Genomic DNA, 23031 nt, shown 5'->3' on the forward strand with positions numbered 1-23031 from the left:
GGGAGTCTGATTTCTCCATCATGGAAAATCATATATTAGCATGAAGGTAATGGAATTACTCTGATTTTACAGTAATGTAACTGTGAATATGTCAGAATATATCCCCATTTACTTCTCTCACTATGGCTCTGTTTGTCTATTTGTGCTCTTTTAACTTCATATCTATTGCGTTGGTGGAGCAGCTGTTTTTCATAGTCATTTTTCCTATTTTTGTTGTTGTTCTTTATTATTTTTATTATTGTAGTGCTTCGGACCAGGGCCATCATGGACCAGGACCCTTCCATGCTAGGCACCGTACAGACACAGAACAAAAAGACAATCCCTCTCCCAAAAAAGTTTAAAAAAATCTAAGTAGAAGACAAGAGGCAACCGATGATACAGGAAGAGGGGAGGAGTTGTTATTTGGGGGGGCTACTTAGGAGGGGATCAGCTAAATAGAAAGGAAAGGGAAGGGAAGAGGGTGAGGGGGACAGGGCAAGTATGGAGTGAAGTGTGAGGAGGGAGAGGGATGGTTGGAGCAATTAGCCAATCAGCACAGGGCAGAGAAAGTCACAGAACATTCTGCAGTTTTGACTGGAATGTCCAGAGGTCCCTGCTTTAGCTGCTTCTGATTTCTGGCTGGCTGCTCTCTGCAATTTTGCCCCAGGGCCACATGGCAGGGGAGGGAGGGAGGCACCGCCTGAATTCTAGTGCCTCTGGCATGGGCATTTCTTACATTTTCTTATGAGTTTTTAATCCATTTACAACTGTTTCCCTTTCTATGACTGTCACATTTTCCTGCTTCACTTTCTTTTTGTCTTCTGCATGTGCTGTCCCACCCTGTAGCTCCCCCAAAAGAAGTGCATAATAACTTATTTCCAGTGAGGCAACACTAGGAGTTGAAGCAGTTTGAAATGGACATGTCCACAAGCCCTGATCTCATCATCAGCAGGAGAGTTCATATCAGTTTTAGGTCACTTCAGCTGTAAAGATGCTTTGCTGTTAGAAGCTTCACATTGTCCCAATGTTACTTTTCTGGCACAATGGATTGGGAAGCTGGCAACAGTCATTATGAAGTACAGTCATTATGAAGCAAAAGAGTTAGGGGGTGGAGGGTTGGAGGAAAATTCTCAACAGATTAAATTTACAGGTGACAATCTTTAAAAGTTGACAGATAAATAACAATAATTGAGTATAACAAATCTCAAAACACAGTAATCAAATCAGTCTCCCAATCAGATAGAATGGTACCTTGGTCCTATCAGCTTCTTGTTACTACTAAAAAGTATATAGCGGCACTCATATCTACAGTATATGCTTTCAAATATACATTTGTCTCATGTAACTAAATTTTTTCTTAATTCTATATGTAATCAGTGACAGACAAATAATAGTACAATATATTACTGCTGCTGAAGATTTACACTTTAAACTTGCATTTATAATTCTTTACATTAATTGAATGATATCTGGTACAGTACCTTGCACTTGTTCATTTGGGATGGTAGCTAGATTTCCTTCTAAATTCATACAAGCTGTTCGTGCAGCATGCCACGACAGTTGCTCATCTTCATTTGAGCCAAACATTTTGTAACACTGAAATAAGAATAAATCATGTAAATATTTGACTTGCTGCAATACTCCCCGCAGATAGGAAACCATCTTTTTCGAATTAACATGACTGTCATGTTCAAGTAGGAAGATGGAATGTTAAACTGTGTTCTTCAAAAAGTTTGTGAGAAAGCCCCATTTAGAATGAGGTTTTCGAGGTGATGCAGTTGATTATAAAGTGAAAAGTAAAACTATAGATGCTAAAAAAGTGGGCTCTTAAAGAAAATATGTTTACCAGATTTGATTTGAAATCAGCTTAAAACAACAAGCAGAAGCTGGCTGCTTTTATAGGCCAGCTGCCTATATTTGGTGAACTACAGAATGATTGAAACCAGCTTGTATGTGTCTTTAGCCGTACAAAGCATAGGTTGAATCAAAAAGCAAAGCAGTGATTTTTTTGATAAAATGCAAATAAATACATTTTAAAAGAAATGTCTGGTAGTCTATGAGGCTGAAATTTGCACAAAAAGTGCTGGTAGTACATTGTGGAACAGAAAAATGTATCTGTGTTGACCTGAAACAGTCTGTTTTCAAGTAATAACATCAACAGATCTGTTACAATGTGTACTTCAGCCTTCTTGGAACTTGGAGACAGAGCTAGACCTGTCAGTCATGGCAGCAGAGGAATAGTCTGTTTCTTGAAGTTCCATCCAACTGATACAACTTCCAGGGTCAGGATAATTCCATTTTGCCTTCATATGTTACTGATTGTGTTAATTATACTTGTAAGAAAAAGCACAGTTTCTCCTATTGTGGAACACGGAAGTAATTTTCCCTAAAGAAGCAAACCTGAAATTTTGTTTGTGAGTTTCCAACTCTGACTCCAGGGTGGACTGGATCTGTGAATCTTATTATTTGCAGGATGGACATTTTCAAGTATACATACATAAGTTTTCCTATTCTTCATCATACTAAGTTCCACAGATCTGTTACAATGGGATTCTCACACCAGTATGCTTCCAGCATGGGAAGCAGGATCATCCTTGAAATATGAACATCCAAAATAAGGTAGTATAAATATCCTCTATCTTCCCCTGGGCAATGAGATATGGAGACGATTTGTGCCAAAAAGTGGTACTGGCTAAAGATTAGATGACCAACTTGTAGAATTTGGTGAATTTAGATACTGATGCCCGCAAGGCTGCCTAACAGATTTCAATACTGGACATGTGACTTCTCTGCTCTGCACTGTCAGTATTCCTACAGATTCAACTTCAATACTTGACAGAAGGAAGAAATCTGTCTTGAATTCACTTTGGAAATTAATGTTATGGAAGTTGTGAAGACTACTTGTGTGAATTAAAAGTATGATTCTGGGTCTCATCAGAGAAAGCTCCCAACTTCATATATTCATCTAATTAGAGATAGTAATTATCAGGTAGTTTACTTAATGGATAGGAAGTATATTGACACTTGCCACATGGGTTTGAATGCAGTAGTGCTTTTAGGACCAGAATAGAAAATTCTTCCTATCGGGCTTATGAAATCTTTATTAGAGCAATTTGACTTTGCAGTCGTTAGGCAGATACTGCTGTGGCAACACGACTAAAGACTTTGCTTTCACAAGTTCCTGATGCTGGTGGCATTCATTCACGATTCTGAACACTAAGGGCCAGATTCTGATTTCAGATACACCAGTGTAAATCCAAAGAAACACCACTGAGACTGGATTTACACCTCTGCAATTGAGATCAGAATCTGGTCCTGAAATTCCAGTTCTCTCTCTGCTGAATGTCCTAACATTGACACAGAAAACTGGGTTAGAATAACATGTGTAAAGCCGCTCTGGATCAGTGTGGAGAGGTAATATATTGCCACCTTAGCAAAAGAACAAACAAAAACAAACAAAAAATCCAGTGAATTAAAAGTCATACACAATATCTGCATTCACAGTCTCTTGCAGAATGAATTAAGCCCCTGGAGGAATGGGACAGGGATTCTGAAGAGAAGTTATTTGTTGAACAAAATGATCTACTGTTCAGAACAGTTTCTCTAATGCACTCTGAGAGGGCTTCTTCATATGGTCTGCTCAGGGGTGATGCTGCAACTCACTTTCAGTTATCTAATAAATTTCCAAAAAAGGCATCCATCAGAAAAAAGTAGAAATTCAATTAAATATACACATTAAGATCTACCAGGATCATTCCTGTGTGAAATGTACGTAAGACTTAAAGCAACTTACACTGCCTATATCCCATGATTTATTTCCTAAAGGATTTAAATATAGTTTTATAAGTTACCAGAATAGCTCAACCAACCAATAACTGAAAAAAATCAGACCCCGTTTTTCATGAAATGGTGCATATTTTGTAAAGAAAGTCGCTTGCATGCAATTTCATCACAAATGAACACGCCAAGCATGCCATAATCCCCTTTGCATGCAAAAATAATGCATGCAGACCTAAGGCCTCTCTTTGTGAAAATCTGGCCCTCTTCCTCCAATATTGTATCATAATAATAAATATAAAAATGCATAATTCCTCTGTCTAAAATACAACATATTGTGGATATGTTACTGTACCTTATTTTGAAACAAAAGCCAAGTTTCCGGACATCCTCCTGGGGGTGAAGGTGTTGTAGGAGAAAGTGTCGCATTAATGGAACTGTTGTGCCTTTCACATATAAAAGGATTTGGATAACCACAGTTTATGTCATTCCATAATCCTGAATATGAGATAAATACATAACTGGGTGAGACTCACATTTGTCATGAATACCCATCCCATGAGACACAAGGTGGGTGAGCTAATATCTTTTATTGGACCAACTTCTGTGGGTGAGAGAGACAAGCTTTTGAGCCACATGGGACTCTTCTTAAGGTCTGGAAAGGTACTCTCAGAGTTACAGCTAACTGCAAGATGGTTCTGATTGTTTAACGGAAGTGGCTAGCACATATTCTAAGGGACCATTCAAAGTATGGAAGTTGGTCTGATAAAAGATATTACCTCACCCACCTTGTCTCTCTAATATCCTGAGACCGAAATGGCTACAGCTACACTGCATATATCCCACCCCATGTCTGTTGCATGAAAAATAATTGCAATATAGTTACATTAATTACAGTGCTGTTATTTGAAGGATATTAACAGCAAGAATCAGTGCCTCAAAATTTGTGTAGTATTTTACACCTGTGCCAAATTAGTGTACACTGCCACCATTGCGATCTGGTGGCATTTAACACCCATTTTGCCCATGTGTAAGTGATTATACAAGACTGAGGAAGCTTTTGGGAAAGGAGGAGCCTATGAAGGATGAGCTCCACCTAAGCCAAAACGGAACCAGATGGTTGGCATGCAAAATTAAAAAGTTTGTCTCTTTTTATAGTATGGGCTGGGGGAAAGCCAACAGGTGCCGAGGAGCACATAGTTTGGATAGACACCGACATTGAGAGGATTTATTAAAGGGAATACACTTTATCTCAATAAACAGGCTAGGACAGAAGTTGATAAAATACTTAGGAACTGAAAAGAAACAGTGAGATGAAAGAGAGTCCCATTCAATTACATCATATGAAGTCAGACAACTAAATACTGACAAATATTATAAGTGCTTGTATACAAATGTTAGACGTCTAAACAATAAGATGAGTGAACTTGAGTGCCTGATATTAAATAAGGCCATTGATATAATATGCATCACAGTAACTTGGTGGAATGAGGATAATTAAGAGGACATGGTAATAGCAGGGTACAAAATATAGAGCAATGACGATGGAGGAGGTCTCTGTGGGGGACAGTGGCAGTACATGTGAAAGAAAGCATAAGGTCAAATATAGTGAAAATCTTAAATGAATCAAACTGTACTATAGAATCTCTATTGATAGAAATTCCATGCTTAAATGGTAACTGTATAGCAGTAGGAATATACTGCTGACCAATATGGTGATGGTGATTGTGAAATGCTCAGGAAGATTAAAGAGGCGATAAAAACCCGGAAAACCCAATAATAATGGGGGATTTCAACTATCCCCATACTGACTGGGTTTATGTCACCTCAGGAAGGGATGCAGAGGTAAAATTTCTAAACACCTTTAATGATTGCTTCTTGGAGCAACTAATCCTGGAACCCACAAGAGAAAAGGCAATTTTTGATTTAGTCCTAAGTGGAGCACAGGGTCTTGTCTAAGAGGTGAATATAGCTGGACCACTTGGTAATAGCGACCATAATGTAATTAAATTTAACATCCTTGTAGGGGAGAAAATACCAAAGAAACCCACCATAGATGCATTTAACTTGAAAAACGCAAACTATACAAAAATGAGGACACTTGCTAAATGGAAATTAATAGAAACAGTCAAGGATGAAATGCCTGCAAGTTGCATGGAAACTATTTAAAAACACAGAGGGGCTAATTAAATGTACATCCCAAATAAAATAAAAAAATAAAACAGTAAGAGAACAACAACAAAAATCCCACCACAGCTAAACAGCAGAGTAAGAGAGGTAGTGAGAGGCAAAAAGGCTTCTTTAAAAATTGGAAGTCAAATCCTACAAAGGAAAATAGAAAGGAGCATAAACTCTGTCAAGTCAAATGTAAATGTATAATTAGGCAGGTCAAAAAAAATCTGAAGAGCAACTAGCAAAAGACACAATAACTAACAGCAATTTGTTTTTAAATTGATCAGACGCAGGAATCCTGCCAATAGTGGGAACAATAGATGATTGAGGCGCTAAAGGAACACTTAAGTCAAGGCCATTACAGAGAATTCTTTACATTGGTCTTCAGGATGTGAGGCAGATTCCCAAACATTCTTTTTAGGTGGCAAATCGGAGGAACTGTCCCAGATTGAGGTGTCAATTGAGGAAATATTGGAATGCATTGATAAATAAGAAGTCACCAGGATCAGATGGTTATATACCTATCAGAACTCTTGAATGAGTACCAGGCAAATTGGTTGAAATTGTAGTAAAGAACTATCAGACACACAGATGAACAAGATATGTTAGAAAAGAGTGAACATGGCTTTTGTAAAGGGAAATCATGCCTCACCAATATATTATAATTCTCTTAAGGTGTCAGTAAGCATGTGGACCAGGGTGATCCACTTCATATAGCATAACTGGACTTTCAGAAAGCCTTTGACAAGTCCCACACTTAAGACTCCTAAGCAAAGTAAGCGGTCTTTCGATAAGAGGGAAGGTTCTCTATGGATCAATAACTGGTAAAAAGTTAGGAAACAAAAGGTAGGAATAAATTGTCAGTTTTCACAATGGGAACAGGTAAATAGTGGACTCCCCCAATAATCCCAACTACACATACAAGATGGTGGGGTCTAAATTAGCTTTTACTACTCAAGAAAGAGATCTTGGAGTCATTGTTCACTGAAAACATCCACTCAGTGTGCAGCGGCAGTCAAAAAAGTGAACAGAATGTTGGGACTCATTAAGAAAGGGATAGATAATAAGACAGAAAATATAATATTTGACTCTATATAAATCGATGCTATGCCCATATCTTGAATACTGCGTGCAGATGTGTTGCCCCATCTCAAAAAAGATATATTGAAATTGGAAAAGGTTCAGAAAAGGGCAACAACAATTATTAGGAAAACATCTACTCAATGTGCAGTGGCAGTCAAAAAAGCTAACAATGTTAGGAAGCATTAGGAAAGGGATGGATAGCTAGACAGACGATAAAACAGAAAATACCATAATGCCACCATATAAATCCAGGAATATGCCCATGTGTGCAATTCTGGTCACCCCATCTCAAAAAGATATATTAGCATTAGAAAAGGTACAGAGAAGAGCTACAAAAATGTTTAGGGATATGAAACAGTTTCTATATGAGGAGAGATTAAAAAGACTGGGACTGTTCATCTTAGAAAAGAGATGATGAAGGAGGGATATGATAGAGGTCTATAAAATCATGAATGGTGTGAACACAATGAATATGGAAGCGTTATTTACCCCTTTACATAACACGAACCAGGGGTCAACCACTGAGAATAACAGGCAGCAGGTTTAAAAAAACACAATGCACAATCAGCCAAAGGATGTTATAAAAGCCAAAACTATATAACTGGGTTCAAAAAGAATTATGTAAGTTCATGGAGGATAGGTCCATCAATCGCTTTTAGCCAAGATGGTGAGAGATGCAGTCTCATGCTCCGGGTGTCCCTAAACCGCCAATTGCTGGGACTGCAATGACATGGGATGGATCATTTGATAATTGCTCTTTTCTGTTCATTCCTTCTGAAGCACCTGCACAGGTCACTATCAGAAGACAGACCACTGGTCTGACCCAGCATGGACATTCTTGTGTTTCTGAGATGAAAGGCAATGGAAAGGTTTGAAGAATTTGTTATTTATGCCATCCATATTAACTTCTTAGTAGCACATTAGCTCAGTTAATAATAATATTATTTATAATAATATTTATATTAATATTTATATAGCAACCATGCCCAGTGGCCGCTGTTAGGTCCCATTGTGCTGGATACAATACAAACATATGAAGAGACTTAATTTTTTGTAATACCTCTAAAAAGAAAAAGAAATAAACCACAGAAGCAAAAATTAATGACCTACTCAAAAAAACAAAAATTAAATCCAGAAATGTCATATTACTCACCTAAGTTTTTATACATGACTACACAGTTTTCATCGTTGTTTGCAAAGTTGGGTTCATGTGCTGCCCATGCTAAGAAATTCACAGGGGTTCCATCCATCCAGCTTAAAAATCAGACAAAACAGAACCTATTTATGCATAAATTTATTTGCTTCCATGTTACAAAAATCATTTTGCAAAATGTTTAAGAAGTCTATCAACCATTTAGTTTAGAGTGCTTTACTTGTCCAACTTCCATTAACATTAAAAGTTGTGAGATTGCTAAAGACTTAACTGAGAAGAGAAAATATGTTATATATATTTTTACTTTGATTATCCCTGTGTTTATTCTGTATCTCTAGATATACTAACTTTCTTTTTAAATATCTGGCTATATTTACCAATACACTCCAGCTGCTTTGGCACAGGTCTGGTGATGCAAAGCAGTCCAAGTGTGTTGGCGAATATGGTTCATATTCTAGCTCCTTGTCGATTTTCTTTTGTTTTTTATTTTTCTGTAAACAATTGATTGATTTCAATTTATATAATGAATAATACAGAAAAAACCAGACTATGAAGATGTGATAAGGTGCATATTGTGATTTCTATGAAAAAGTCAACAGTTACCATCATATGAAACCTGAGATATGTTAATTATTTCCTATTTTAAATACAGGAAAAGACTGCAATATTTCAGGCACCACAGTGTGGTAACTGCTGGCCAAAAAGGAATATTATACATGGTGACCCCTCCAAGGAAGGAAGATATGGTAGTAAGTACTTATATATAACTATGAACTTTGTTGAAAAGTAATGAGTGAGAAACAAACCTACTGTTTCTACAAAGGCACAGGCCTTGTGTTACAGCTGAGTTTGCCCCCGATTTGCGCAGTATTTTAATACACCTTTGTACCTCCCAATCCTGGGACCCAAGACAATTCTGAATGTAGCCAAAGGGCCACTATGGAAGCTAGGGATCAGCATGGCACAGCAGAATCCAAATATTCCCATTTCCCCCAATCCAGGCTTTATCTCTAACATCACTTTTTCTATTCCTTCTGAGTAAAAGCTATTTTTTTTAAAAAAAAGGAGATATGTCTAAACTGAAATTGGATTGATCCAGTTCTATCGGTAGTCAAATTTAAAAAAAAAAAAAAAAAGATTTATACCTGGTAGAACTTCAAAACTCATGGCTATCTCTCCAATTAAAATCTTTTGGGATGCACTACTAATCTTAAAACAAATGGCAAAGTACAACTTTTCAAAATCCATCAGAACTACTGAACTTTAAAAAAACGGTTTCAAAGGGGTAGCCGTGTTAGTCTGTATCAGCAAAAACAATGAGGAGTCCTTGTGGCACCTAAGAGACTAACAAATTTATCACAAATAAATGAGTTAGTCTCTAAGGTGCCACAAGAACTCCTCATTGTTGTTGTTGTTTTAAAAAAAATATTAACGTTCTAATATTCTTAAGGAATTAATGGATTTGTAAGGGTTTAAGAGCCTGAGCCAACTCCCTCTGGAGTCAATGGAAAAACACTATTGACTTCAATGGAAATTGGTCTTCTATGAGGGCAGAATTTGGTCCTTTATCAATAGATAAACATTCTTTTAAATTCCTCAGTGGGGTTTTACTTTGTAAGATTCAGACCAATGGCGTAACCGAGTGCACAATTCAATTCAATTCCCCACCCCCACCCCACTATAGAAAATGTAAAGTAGCCATTATAGTGATCGATCATATAGAAATGCTATAATAAATAAGAAATGTGGGATTTTTCTAAAAATTTTGAATTAAATATGCTTGTGAACTGAGATCTTTATGCCAATATTTAATCCAGAATAAATTTTTACAACTCTCAGTAATGGAAACACTAAGGGGGACATCGTAGTCTCACTGAAGTCAATGGCAAAACAGTCTCAGTGACTTTGACGGGGCCACAATTTCACCCTAAAGTTCTCTGTAATCACAGCTTTGTCCAATACAAGACCTGTTACACTACAGTACATCTGACTAGCGTTGATGTTGCTTGTTTACTTACCTAACCTGTTTATCCAAACTCAGTTCTAAACCAATGAAATATGCATCATCTTTGCCATTTTTCATGATCTAAAATAAAAAGATAAATCTTAAACACTTCCTCTTTATATATCAAAAATATTTTAGTGTAACTGCCTGGAGAGTGAGTTACAGGTCCCCCTCTGCCCTGAATCACAGAGGATATAAGTTGTTTCATCCCGCAGCAATTTTTAATTTAATTTTTTAGCTTAAGTCGTAGCAGCTCATGCTTTTAGCTCTGGAGATACCCAGTTCAATCCCCAATATGTTGGCCAAGAGGGTGGCCATCACATGAGTACTTATTTCAGTTTCTTTTCAAAGTTGTTGGATTTAATACCTAAAGAAATTTCTAGTGACGGACATTCTCTCTCCTATGATTTGGATTAAATCCTTCACCTCCATTCATTATTACTCTTTAGTCAGTTGAGCAAAATTGTTATTTAATGAAAGTCTGCCTTATAAGCACGTCTATTTTATAAAATGGAGATCAGCTCATAGGCTACAGGAGAATTTACCCCAAATTTCCTAATCACTCAAGGTAAACAAGCTCTTCCCTGGGTCTCAATCTATGCCCCAAATTCTCACTTCCCTCTCAAGATTTTGCCAGTCATACAATGCTGAGAGATAGGGGACAAACCTGATGGTTGGCAATTCCACTTTTATTCTTCTCTCTCTCTCTCTCGCTCTCTCTCACACACTCACACACACACAAGCTGAAATCAATAAGACCATGAGCCTTTGATTTTATCTGGAGTATTGCATTTAAGGTCTCCAGATCTCCAGGGTATTTTGAAGTTGTCAAGCGACCTAGCAGCACAATAATTTCCTGCCCATCTTATCGGTGAAAACTTCCACTTTATTCAGTTCTTTTGAGACTGACAAGTGAAGCAGTGGCTAACTCTGGCAACTGTTATTTTGCAAAGCAATTTGGATCTTGTTAAAAATCTGATTTATAGCCATAAATTGATTCAAATTAAAGTTTAAGATCAACCGGCAATTGCTAACACAGTCCCTGTCTTGACTACTTTGCCAACTAAAGGCCTAATTCACCACTGCATTATTGCAGTTTTATGACAATGTAACTACATTGATTTCACGGGCATAAAATTGGAACAACATAGTAGTGAATCAGGCTCTAAGGTGAAATATTCTGTGACCATGTTCACTGTACTAGATTACTAATTGCTGAAGCAAGACCTGGTTTGCTCACATATCTCCATAGCATCTTTCTTTCACTGTCACCCTCAATGACAACAAGATCTCCAAAATTCTTCTTGCAAAACTCCCGGCCTTTTTCCATGGGAACACTTTCTGTGCTGAAATAATACTGCTTGTCTTCTTGTATAATCCATCCATCATCTGTGATTTTATATTCTGTAAGGAAAATAATGAGGCTATATTTATTGCCCCTCTCATACATATTATTCTCATTATAATTATTAAAATACATTACTAAAAAAACTCACTGGGACTAGGAGGCTCCGTTGGTTCAGGATTTACTTTTGCTCCTGTAAAATAAAATAAGACCACATGTAATACACCTCATAGCCATGTAGCACAACCTCCCCATCCCCCGCCCGTACTCAAGTTTATATAGTAAAGTTTAAAGAAAACATTTCTGCCCGAAAGCACTAGATTCCAGTCATTCTTTATATATACACAATTCACTGTAAGTTACCTTTAAATGTGTGTCAGAATTGAATTTGAACTGTTTTGAGATGCATGGGGCACAGCAGATGCTTGTCCTGCTCTGCGAAAGCTTCTATGCCTCCTTTTTGTATTGATTTTGTATACAAACTAGTATGTGCAGTGGAAGATAAGAGGCAGACTAGGAACAATCCATTAACAGCTGTTACTAGGTTTAATATTTTTCAGATAAATTTTTGTCATTGAAAAATGGCCTTTTCTCTCAAACAATTTTTGTTAAAAAAAAATTGATAACTTTAAAAACATTTTTCTATTCAGAAAATGTTATAAAAAACCATGATGACATTTTTCATTTACTGAAACTGGATTTTCAGAAAATGAAAGATGTTAACCATTTAGATAAGGTTTTTGATAAAATTTTCATTTGAAAAATGTTGTGAAAATATGCTTTACAACAGGTCCATTTCAAATCCTGTAAAATGAAAACAATTTTGAATTTTTTTGTGAAATTTTTCAGTTCATGCATAGTACCAGCTGAAAAAAGAACTATCACAATATATTGCAGTGGAGTTTAACACTTTCCTGATAATTTCTCAGTAGCATAAAAGGCAGGCCACAGGTACTCTCTGAGCTTTGTTAAGTCATATCATGGATTTTCCTGGTAGCTGGCACTACAGAAAATGACTTTCCACTACACTTGATGTCTCTCTGTCTATGTCATCCTTTTTCAGTCATTTTCATTGCTGAGTAAATAGAATCTCAAAATGTTAACCTTTTAGTGAAATTTCCTATTGAATTTCCCAGAAATTTCTTTACCAATCATAAGTGGATCTTTCTGGTCTAACTTTTTGCTCTCATTTATCTGAAATGTGACCTTCACTCTATGCTCTCCCTAAATAAAAGACTGTGATGAGGCAATTGCTGGAGCAGTCACTGAAATACTTCAAGTTCTAGAAGCAGCATAAATAGCTAATTTTAAGTTTCCTTGATTTGGAGCTTTTGGGGCGTGATGCCACAAGAAAACAGAATTCCTTAATAAAGGTGTCCTCATGCCAGCCATCCAAACTTTGAGTTCAACACATTCAGGACACATTTGTTAAGGTTATCCTAATTCTGGATATGTTTACCTGCTACCATAACTTTAAAGCTACTGATCTGTTTTTTTTTTCAAACTTCATTTGTTTTGAAGATTTCTGAGACCTAAAAATCAAACCATGTTTGAAGGAATTGGTTCAGTAGCTGAAATAGAAAAATTCTACTGCATATGCACAGTGGCTTTAAAACTATGGAATTGATTTTCTTCAGTTTGGCTTGAAGAATCTCGGATCTCAAAATAGAGATGTGGAAAATAACCACAATTTACAATATCTAGCTTCAGTAACCTGGCCAAAAAAAGTCTAATTAGAACATGCAAAGGAGAACCAATTTTTCACATTTTAAAAACTCAAAAAAAAAAAAAAAGATTGAATTGATCGGAGGAAAAAAAAAACTTTCCAATAAACTTAAATCAAACCTCAGAAAATATTAATTCAAAAGGAATTTGTTGGAGAAAAGCATGAACAAAAGAAAACGGAAAATTTGAATTCAATTTGAAATTCAATCTTAAAGCTATCTGTGCCTGTTAGAATAAAATGAATGAAATTCAAGAATCACACTCCCTTTCTTAGGGCATGAAAAAGAATAAGGCAGACTCATGGACATAATACCAGGACACCCTTTAGATATTCTATATCTCTAAATTTAATGAAGACAGATGAATTAATTCCCTCACACTGTTCTTATTTCACTTCTTGTATGTGACATTCTGAAGGCAAAACTATTTTTTTAAATTAGACAAAAATATCATTTATGTTTTGTTTATTGTTCTTATTTAAAGGTGGAAATAATTATACCTTTCTTTATTTCACAAATCCAGTCATATACATAGTCACAGTGCCTGTCATTCCATAACATGCTGGAATCTCCACTGAGTTCTACACAAAGTTCCATTCCTTGATAATTATTGGGTTCTCCATAGGCCCAGTTTGTATATATCATCTAAAGTGGAAATATAATTGTATTACTATTTTCTTCATAGAAAGAGATAGTAACTGCTCTGCAGCAGGAAAACCAGAAAGACCCAAGTTGGATTTCCAGTGTCAAGCTGGAAAATAAAGCTGGTCAGAAAAATGGAATTTCTATTCTGTGGAAAATTCTGAACATTTCAAAATGTGTTCACATTCTGAATTGGGATCAAAAGTTAAAATTTCTAAATTTCTTGCAGAATGGAAATTCAAATAAAAAATTATTCAGAAACATCAAAGCATTTTGAGAACATCAAAATATTTTGTTTTGATAAGGTAAAATGTTTTGTTTTTATGATGTTGAAATATGATAATATATTAAATAAAATATAACATGAATATTTAATGCAGTATAAATAAAAACAAAATGAACTGAAACAAAATTGAAACAAAACAAAGAAATCTAAATGATTCTTTTTAGAGAGACAAGGTGGGTGAGGTTATATCTTATATTGACCCAACTTCTGTTGATGAGAGAGAGAAGCTTTAGAGCTTACTCAGAGCTCTTCTTCGGATTCGTTTCAACATTTTTTCCAGCTAAAATTACATTGAAATCAAAATATAACCCACAAAATATTTAAATTTCAACAAAATCACATTTTCAAAATGAAAAATGTTCTGTTGAATTTCTTTTTTTTTTTTTAAACCAGTTCTACTGGAAAATACACACATAAAGCCAAATTCACTACAGTTGCTTCAGTTTTACACCTTGGCTTCAACAGAGTTACACTGGCAAACAAGTAGTATGATCTATCGAGTGCAGAGCTCTGCAGGATCAGGTTCTAAATTAGCTCTGGAAAAGGTAAATTTACAAGACCTAAGCTATTTTCTGTTACGTTTTATTCATTTGAATTTTTACAAAACAGAAGGGTAAAGGGGCAGCAATCCATGGCTCTAGGTGTTACAGACAGTATTTTAAACTACCATTATTATATTTTACAACTACACCAATTTCACACCAAGCCTTTATCACCAAAAATGGATAGACAAAAAACAGACATTAAAAAAAATCTCCTTCCTTTAGGCAAGTCAGAGCAATTTTTCTTTATTGACTATACCTCTGTGTACGTAGACTACCCTTATGATATTAGTCACTTTTATTCTTCATTTTTTATTTTAAACATATTTTACAATACAAAAAATAGTGTGTTGTATACAAAATCTGGCTACAGGATAGCTATTCATCAGCCTTGCACATGGCAGCTTAACAGGGGTTCAGGAATATGATCAGGAATAAAATTATTTAAAAAAAAAAAAGCATGAGGATTACAGAGTCAGAAAGAAAAATAAACAATTGAGGAAAAACTAAATCACTCACTGGAGACCCATCACTCCAAGCAAATCCATCATCAGGATTCAAATAATATAAACCTATCCAGAATTTCTGATGATAGTATCCATTTTTCCTAAAACACAAGATATACAGACAGATTAAAGAAAAACAAGAGAAACATTTTTATATGAAATAAGTTTCAAAAATCTAAATCACACCAAGAAGTTTCATAAACTTTCTGTGAAAATACTCCTAAAATCAGTTGGAAACATACCTGAATATTGAGAATCTGTCATCCGATAATTTAAAATTAACTATTTACAAATGCTAGGATCATCTGTGGACTGGTAGATGGCACTGAAATACCGAGTCACATTTCTGTGTAGGAGAGGTCCCAAATGCTGAGTTACCATATACTGGCCCAGTGGAAAATTCTGATTGAAACAATGAGTGTGAGGACTTATCTACATGACAAAGTCTCACTGGTTTAACTTCAGGTATGATTTTACTGTGACTGCGCTGCAGCAAGAAATTGTACAAATGGTATAAAGAGGAGAACAAAAAGTCAAGAACAAAGGGGGGCGGGGCTGGCTAGTAGGTATTTGGGAAAATTAACAAAGGTATTTAGGCATTTAATGATGCACATAGGCGCCTAGTGGGATTTTCAAAAGTTTCTAAATGAGTTAGACTTTCAATAAAAGTTAGGTATCTAACCTGCTTAGGTGCTGTTGAAAATCTTATTAGGTGCGTACCTGCATCTTTAGGCAGCTAAATACCTTTTAAAAATTGGCCTCATTGTCTGAGATTTAATAATAATAATATATGGAGATATACCTATCTCATAGAGCGGATGGGACCCCGAAAGGTCATCAGGTCCAGTTCCTGCCTTCACTAGCAGGACCAAGTACTGATTTTGCCCCACATCCCTAAGTGGCCCCCTCAAGGATTGAACTCACAACCCTGGGTTTAGCAGGCCTATGCTCAAACCACTGAGCTATCCAGTCAAACTGTTAATGTTGACAACTTCCCTGTTGGGGTGTTTTGACTGGTTGTTTTTTTGTTGCACTGGCCTTTTCCCCTCCAAGTTGGGGAGGGGCCGAATCAATGAAGTACTTTAACCTTATTGACCAACCCATCCATTCAGGACCTTTGACAGTCACATAATGAATCAGATCAAGACTACCATAAAATCCACATATCCCAGTCTTGGGGTACGTCTTCACTTACCGGAGGGTCCGGCAGCAGGCAATCGATGTTCTGGGATCGATTTATCGCGTCTGGTTAAGACGCGATAAATCGATCCCAGGTCGATCCCGGAAGTGCTCGCCGTCGACGCCGGTACTTCAGCTCGGCGAGAGGAGTACGCGGCATCAACAGGGGAGCCTGCCTGCCGCGTCTGGACCCGCGGTAAGTTCGGACTAAGGTACTTCGGTTATTAACGTAGCTGAATTTGCGTACCTTAGTCTGAAGTGGGGGCTTAGTGGGGACCAGGCCTTGGACTCAGCCCACTAGCTCACAGCTGCCCACACTCTGTTGGTTTTTCTTTTAATGAAGTTGGGGATGGGGTGAGGCACCCAAAACAACATCTCTCTCCTTAAGCACAGGAATACACACATATAATATACTTGTATTCCCATATACCAGAAGATATGCAGTTTGTATATCAGTATTTATAATGTAAATATATTGTTGGGGTTTTATTGCTATTTATTAATTTCAAAGGAATCAAACTGCAAACAAACTGCCCTGCCCAATAAGGCCAACAACAGAACAGAAGCAGAAAAAGGGAACTTTTTATTTTAATCAGGTAAAAATGCAGGGTTTTTTGCATGTAAAATTATTGAAAACGTCAAAGTTGTTTATTGCTGGATATATTATGCATAATGATCATTAAAGAAAGTAATGGTGGCAAAACAGTGTCCTAATAATCAAAAGTTAAAATGGTCTCTAAAATTGCCTCTGGAAGGGGGCAGGGATAGCTCAGTGGTTTGAGCATTGGCCTGCTAAACCCAGGGTTGTGAGTTCAGTCCTTGAGGGGGCCACTTAGGGATCTGGAGCAAAATCAGTACTTGGTCCTGCTAGTGAAGTCAGGGGGCTGGACTCAATGACCTTTCAAGGTCCCTTCCAGTTCTAGGAGATAGAATATCTCCATTAATTTATTTATTTTATTTTAAGTTGCACACACAGCTTGCATTTCCACATGCAGTAAAGTAGAAGACTGAATAACTATCCTATCTGCCAAGTATCAGAGGGGTAGCCGTGTTAGTCTGAATCTGTAAAAAGCAACAGAGGGTCCTGTGGCACCTTCGAGACTAACGGAAGTATTGGGAGCATAAGCTTTCGTGGGTAAGAACCTCACTTCTTCAGATGCAAGAAGAAGTGAGGTTCTTGCATCTGAAGAAGTGAGGTTCTTACCCACGAAAGCTTATGCTCCCAATACTTCTGTTAGTCTCAAAGGTGCCACAGGACCCTCTGTTGCCTTATCCTATCTGCATCCACTAAAGCCTGCTGACATCAATGATAAGGCTCTGACTTCAATGGCCTTTGAATCCAGAGCTATAACCTGCACATGCAAAATTTACAAGCATAATTTAAGGCCTCATTGAAAATTTGGCCAATAATACTTGATTTAGGTGTTTTGGAATACACGGGGATTGTTTTCAGAAGCTATTACTAGAAAAACCTGTTTTGTGATGTGCACGCTGCTTTTCTTAAAAAATACATTTGATCACATTGATAATGTATTACCCTATGTTATGAGTTCCTTTACTAGAGACAACGTAATTGCACTGACATTCACTGCATAGGAGCAAAGCTATTTGAAATTGTTTCAACAACCTGGTTAGTTAGAGCTAAGGAACAATAAAAACCTTGACCAGTTTTATGTGAACATTTTCCTCCTTCATAAATTTTCATATGTTGTACCAAATTACCTCTGTGGCAATTTTATAAATTCCCAAATAATATGCAGGCAAAAGTACACCAATTCATTACACTTTTGGAATCCCTAACGGATTGTAAATATTACAATTCTAAAATATTTTAAATTGGATGACAAATATTGTACCAAAGTATAAATATTTTGCTGAAACCAACTATTGCAGGAAGGATCAAAAGGCATTTATTTTTCTCATTTAATGGATAAAGTGAAAAAAATAACCATAATATAGATAGATACTCACGCTACGGAATGCCAAATAACATGTTGTTCTTCTTTACCATTAATGGTGGCCAGATCTCCTCCTATTGCTCTACAATATTCTTGAGATTCCAACCATGATTTCTTTTGATCTCTTGCAAAAGGCTAATGAGAGTATATTTTACAATCAGAGATACACTATATGCATCATAGAATCAAAAAACATGATCTATTGCCCCTCTGGTATGGTGTCATACAATCTAACAAATCAAAAAGCAGACAGTATAAAATTTAAAATGTGTTATACAGATTACAGAATGCCTTGTACACAAAATCTGTTTCACTTTACATGCAAACATCTGAGCCACAGCTAGCAGAGGGCACTGGTGAGACTAACCTCTACTATAATACAAACAATGAGGAAAAAACAGTTTAAAATGTAGTAGGAGTTAGAGATGTGGGAGAAGAAAAGTCAGGTTTGAATACCAGAGGTGAGAAGCGAGGGGAGCAGTTGCAAGCCTCTCTCGCCTATTGTTGTGTATTATTAAATAGTTGCTGGCATCTGCATTTCAGTGATGGGTGAGTGACCCCTACCTATAGCTTGTAAATCCTGTTTCAAGATGGAGAGAAAATGCAAACATGTCTAGTCTGCACGGAAGTCATTATTGTTTAAATTCTTCTTTTCACTTCTGTGTTTCAAATATGTACAGAGTCTATATTAATTCAGAATTATTTGCTGTACTTACTTTGAAGCAGAAACTAATACGATTATTTGAATCCCAACCTTCTGGGCATGTGGGGGCAGGAGTTGTTGTTGGAATAGGCGGAGGTGTCACTCCCTCAGCCCACTGTTTACAGAGAAATTTTGCCTTTTCCTCACATTTCACAACATCCCATAATCCACCAGCAATTCCAGTCCTCATGGCAACACAGCCTGACTTTCTTCCTTTATACATATAAAAAGAAATGAAAACCAAACTGTGTATCATCTAGAACTTCATGAACTTTGAGTTCTGTCCTGATATAAACGAATTATATTTCTGCACACATTCAAATGGATAATTTTTTCAACTCACAAAGGTCATTCAGTGAATTTAAGGGACATATATGTCTAGTATACTTAGTCAGTACATATCATCCTGTTGCCTTTTAGTAGCTGGCCCTAGCAGCTTCACAACCTTTTAGTCTCTGACAACTACAGTTTTCCTCTGAACTCAAGTGGTAGAGGCCTGTGGTTTTGGTGCTATGTTCTCAGTTTTAACAGACCCCGGTTTTAATGTCCGTTTTGATAACTGCAGTGTCTGTATCTATGTAGCCCACAGTTCTTTCACACATGCCTTGTATGATTTACCAAAGCCAGTGGGCATTTTTCAACATGCATAAAAAGCATTTGAACATAAAGGCTAACCACGGGATCTTATGAAAAGTAATGCAGAATTTTGTTCACTACTAGCATAGCAAATGGTCAGCATGGTGTCTAGCAGCACCTAAGTCCTACTTAAACCCCATTTTCAGAACTTAAGGACTGCACAAGCCATTGGGCTGGCCTTCTGCAAAGGGGTGAATTACAACCACGCAGATGGAATCGAATCCATTGAAATATCCTCAGATAACAAAGTGATCTAAATAAATCTGGTGTTCAACAGAATAAGCTGTCCTAGGCACAGCCTGTTAGCAGGATGGCATGATATTTTCATATTAAAAAACAGGTTTTTAGGATGAACACTTAGGATGTCTTAGCTAATATTCACAAGGCTACTTTTCAATTCTATTTTTTTGGCCCCACTCATTCAGTGCTAGGTTATCCCAAACTAACTATATAACTGTTTAGTGATATTCCCTCTGGTAACATACTGATTATGATGGGGTCAAGTACATCACAAGACACCTCACCCCCTATTTCCTATCTAGCATTCTCTCTAAGCCACCACACACTATGTACTCCATGTCAGCCCAGCCCCAACACTAACTCAGTCTTTCCCATTACAATGGCAAATCAGAACCGATTTCAATTTGAGCTTTTTCCAAGCTTGTATACAATCTCATTTCAACACTAACCAGCAGGCTAACATAATGCAGGCACGCAGATCACTTACACCATTCACACCAAAGTAGCAAACCAAAATTCCTGACAATGATACCCTTCACCAAAGAAGCATCTGCAAACTGCAAACTGCTGTACAATCCAGCAGAGGATACAGAATGAATTGCTAAGGGAATTACAATTTTTTTTTTTGTCTAAACATTGAGTATTGCAGTGTTGTCCCTGTACTCCCCAACCAATATTGTAGTGCTATATATACCTGGCATTTCTGAATTCCAGTGCGTGAATAGGACTGCTTCCCCACTGGTCCACTTGAAAGTCCCCTTTTCTTGTATATTTGAAAGACCAATCCAAAAATATTTTTCAGGCCTCAGCCCAGTCAGACTAGTTAGAAAAGCTTGTTCGTATCTGCACAAAAAGAAGACAATAGTCAAATTGGTTTTAAATCAATATTTGTACATAGTATGTCATTATCATTTATATTACAAGAGTTATTAAATGAGTGGTTTAGGCATATTTATTTGTATAACACAACAGAATAAAGTGGAATCATTCACAGAGGGCATATTTGGCATATTTTGAATTTGTAATTTCTCTCCCCCCTTTCTTTCTGTAGAGTAAACAGAATTATATTCAGAAGGATTGAAGTAATGTGAACAAGTGAAGGGGAAGAAAGGCACCTAGTGTTATCTTGGTGGAATATAATCTTAATTCTAGAGAATTTACAATAGTTCTATATTTTAAATATTTGGTGCTATATGCAAGACAGCAGTTTGGTGTTAAAATAACCACAAGTATCTACTCCAGATTAAGGGTCTGTCATACTACAGAAGAAGTAAACAAAAGTATTCAGTCTAGGATGGTATTGACAGAAACTAAAATTCACTACTTCAACTAACAATCATGAAAATCAAATCTGTTAACTAAGAACATCATATAAATGTGTGCTTATGGGGCTGGGAAGATGTAGAAATAAAAGTCAGCTATACTTAAAAATCAGCAATACATAGAAGGCTCATTGGAAATACAATAGAGATGGGAGTCTTGCAAAATCAAAACATTTAAAAAAACATTTGCATATTTGTTATTGTTATTAGTTCCAAGACCAGATGAATTTGCTGTTAATTATTTGTATTACAGTTGTACCAGAAATGTGCTATGCACTCATACACAAATATAGGAAAATACAATCTATGCCACGTAGAGTTTGCATACAGATCTACTAAGACACTACAGAAACAAATATGAGAAATTCTAAAGGACCCGTCGACCAAATATAAGTAAGTTCTGACTCCCCATAACCTACCCCTTCTGTGTTCCTTCAACATGTAATATTGGATATTGTGCATCATCTCCTCATGTAAAATACACTGAAAGAACCGTGAAGGACTTTCAGATAGAAATCAACTCTGTTTGGTCAGTTTGCTCATGTTTTAGGATCCTCTTTATGGGGACTAGGAGCAATTTGATATCAAACAAACAAACAAATGTTTTTGATGTAATGGGCATGGATGGGCTACGTTGTAAAGCAAATGATTCCACAGGAACGAATTGAGGGCAGTGTGGCAGGACCATTCACACAAAGGCCTGTACAAACCTTGCAAGTTTTTCCCCCAGAGCGGGAATGGGTTGAATTGATGGTCCTTAGATATGCTCTAGGAGAATATTGATTACTTTATCACCATTTCTGGGGTTGATACTAGCATAGCAGACACCTTGCCTTATTTTCAGATGCTCCAGTTTCAGGAGCTGGCACCAGGAGCCAGCCAAGAAGCTGAGTGGATGCTGCTAGCGCTATGGAACCTTGGGTAGGATGGTTATCAGAGTAGTGTGGAGATCAGCTGGCTGCGTTCAAATGGCAGAGCTATGAGACAAGTTTTAATGAATTCATGCAGTTACAGGAGTGGGAAGGCCAGTCAACAAATGGCCCAGCTGATACTAAACTGCTCAAGGTAGTTAAGACCAAAGCAGACTGTGAAGAACTTCAAAAAGATCTCACAAAACTAATTGTTTGGGCAACAAAATGTCAAATGAAATTTAATGTGGATAAATGTAAAGTAATGCACATGGGAAAAAAATAACCCCAACTATACATACAATATGATGGGGGCTAATTTAGCTACAACAAATCAGGAAAAAGATCTTGGAGTCATTGTGGATAGTTCTCTGAAGACGTCCACGCAGTGTGCAGAGGCGGTCAAAAAAGCAAACAGGATGTTAGGAATCATTAAAAAGGGGATAGAAAATATGACGGAGAATATATTATTGCCCATATATAAATCAATGGTACGCCCATATCTTGAATACTGCGTACGGATGTGGTCTCATCTCAAAAAAGATATACTGGAACTAGAAAAGGTTCAGAGAAGGGCAACTAAAATGATTAGGGGTTTGGAACGGGTCCCATATGAGGAGAGATTAAAGAGGCCAGGACTTTTCAGCTTGGAAAAGAGGAGACTAAGGGGGGATATGATAGAGGTATATAAAATCATGAGCGATGTGGAGAAAGTAGATAAGGAAAAGTTATTTACTTATTCCCATAATACAAGAACTAGGAGTCACCAAATGAAATTAATAGGCAGCAGGTTTAAAACTAATAAAAGGAAGTTCTTCTTCACACAGCGCACAATCAACTTGTGGAACTCCTTACCTGAGGAGGTTGTGAA

The 23031-nt window shown here is 36.8% G+C and overlaps 1 protein-coding gene across 1 annotated transcript in view; it reads right to left on the reverse strand.

Annotated features, from left to right (window-relative positions):
* The window catches only part of LOC101947805 (macrophage mannose receptor 1), an 83517-nt gene that overhangs the window by 23270 nt on the left and 37216 nt on the right, over window positions 1-23031 (reverse strand). The window contains exons 11-21 of the mRNA XM_005308129.4: window positions 20625-20773; window positions 19068-19267; window positions 18365-18486; window positions 15228-15315; window positions 13739-13883; window positions 11666-11707; window positions 11410-11573; window positions 10183-10250; window positions 8165-8265; window positions 4112-4254; window positions 1461-1575 (exon numbers count right to left, since the gene is read on the reverse strand). Coding sequence (XP_005308186.2) covers window positions 1461-1575; window positions 4112-4254; window positions 8165-8265; window positions 10183-10250; window positions 11410-11573; window positions 11666-11707; window positions 13739-13883; window positions 15228-15315; window positions 18365-18486; window positions 19068-19267; window positions 20625-20773 — 1337 coding nt within the window. The remainder of the gene's footprint in view (window positions 1-1460; window positions 1576-4111; window positions 4255-8164; window positions 8266-10182; window positions 10251-11409; window positions 11574-11665; window positions 11708-13738; window positions 13884-15227; window positions 15316-18364; window positions 18487-19067; window positions 19268-20624; window positions 20774-23031) is intronic.

The sequence above is a fragment of the Chrysemys picta genome, chromosome 2 (genome assembly GCF_011386835.1).
Source record: "Chrysemys picta bellii isolate R12L10 chromosome 2, ASM1138683v2, whole genome shotgun sequence".
In the NCBI taxonomy this organism is placed as follows: domain Eukaryota; kingdom Metazoa; phylum Chordata; order Testudines; family Emydidae; genus Chrysemys; species Chrysemys picta.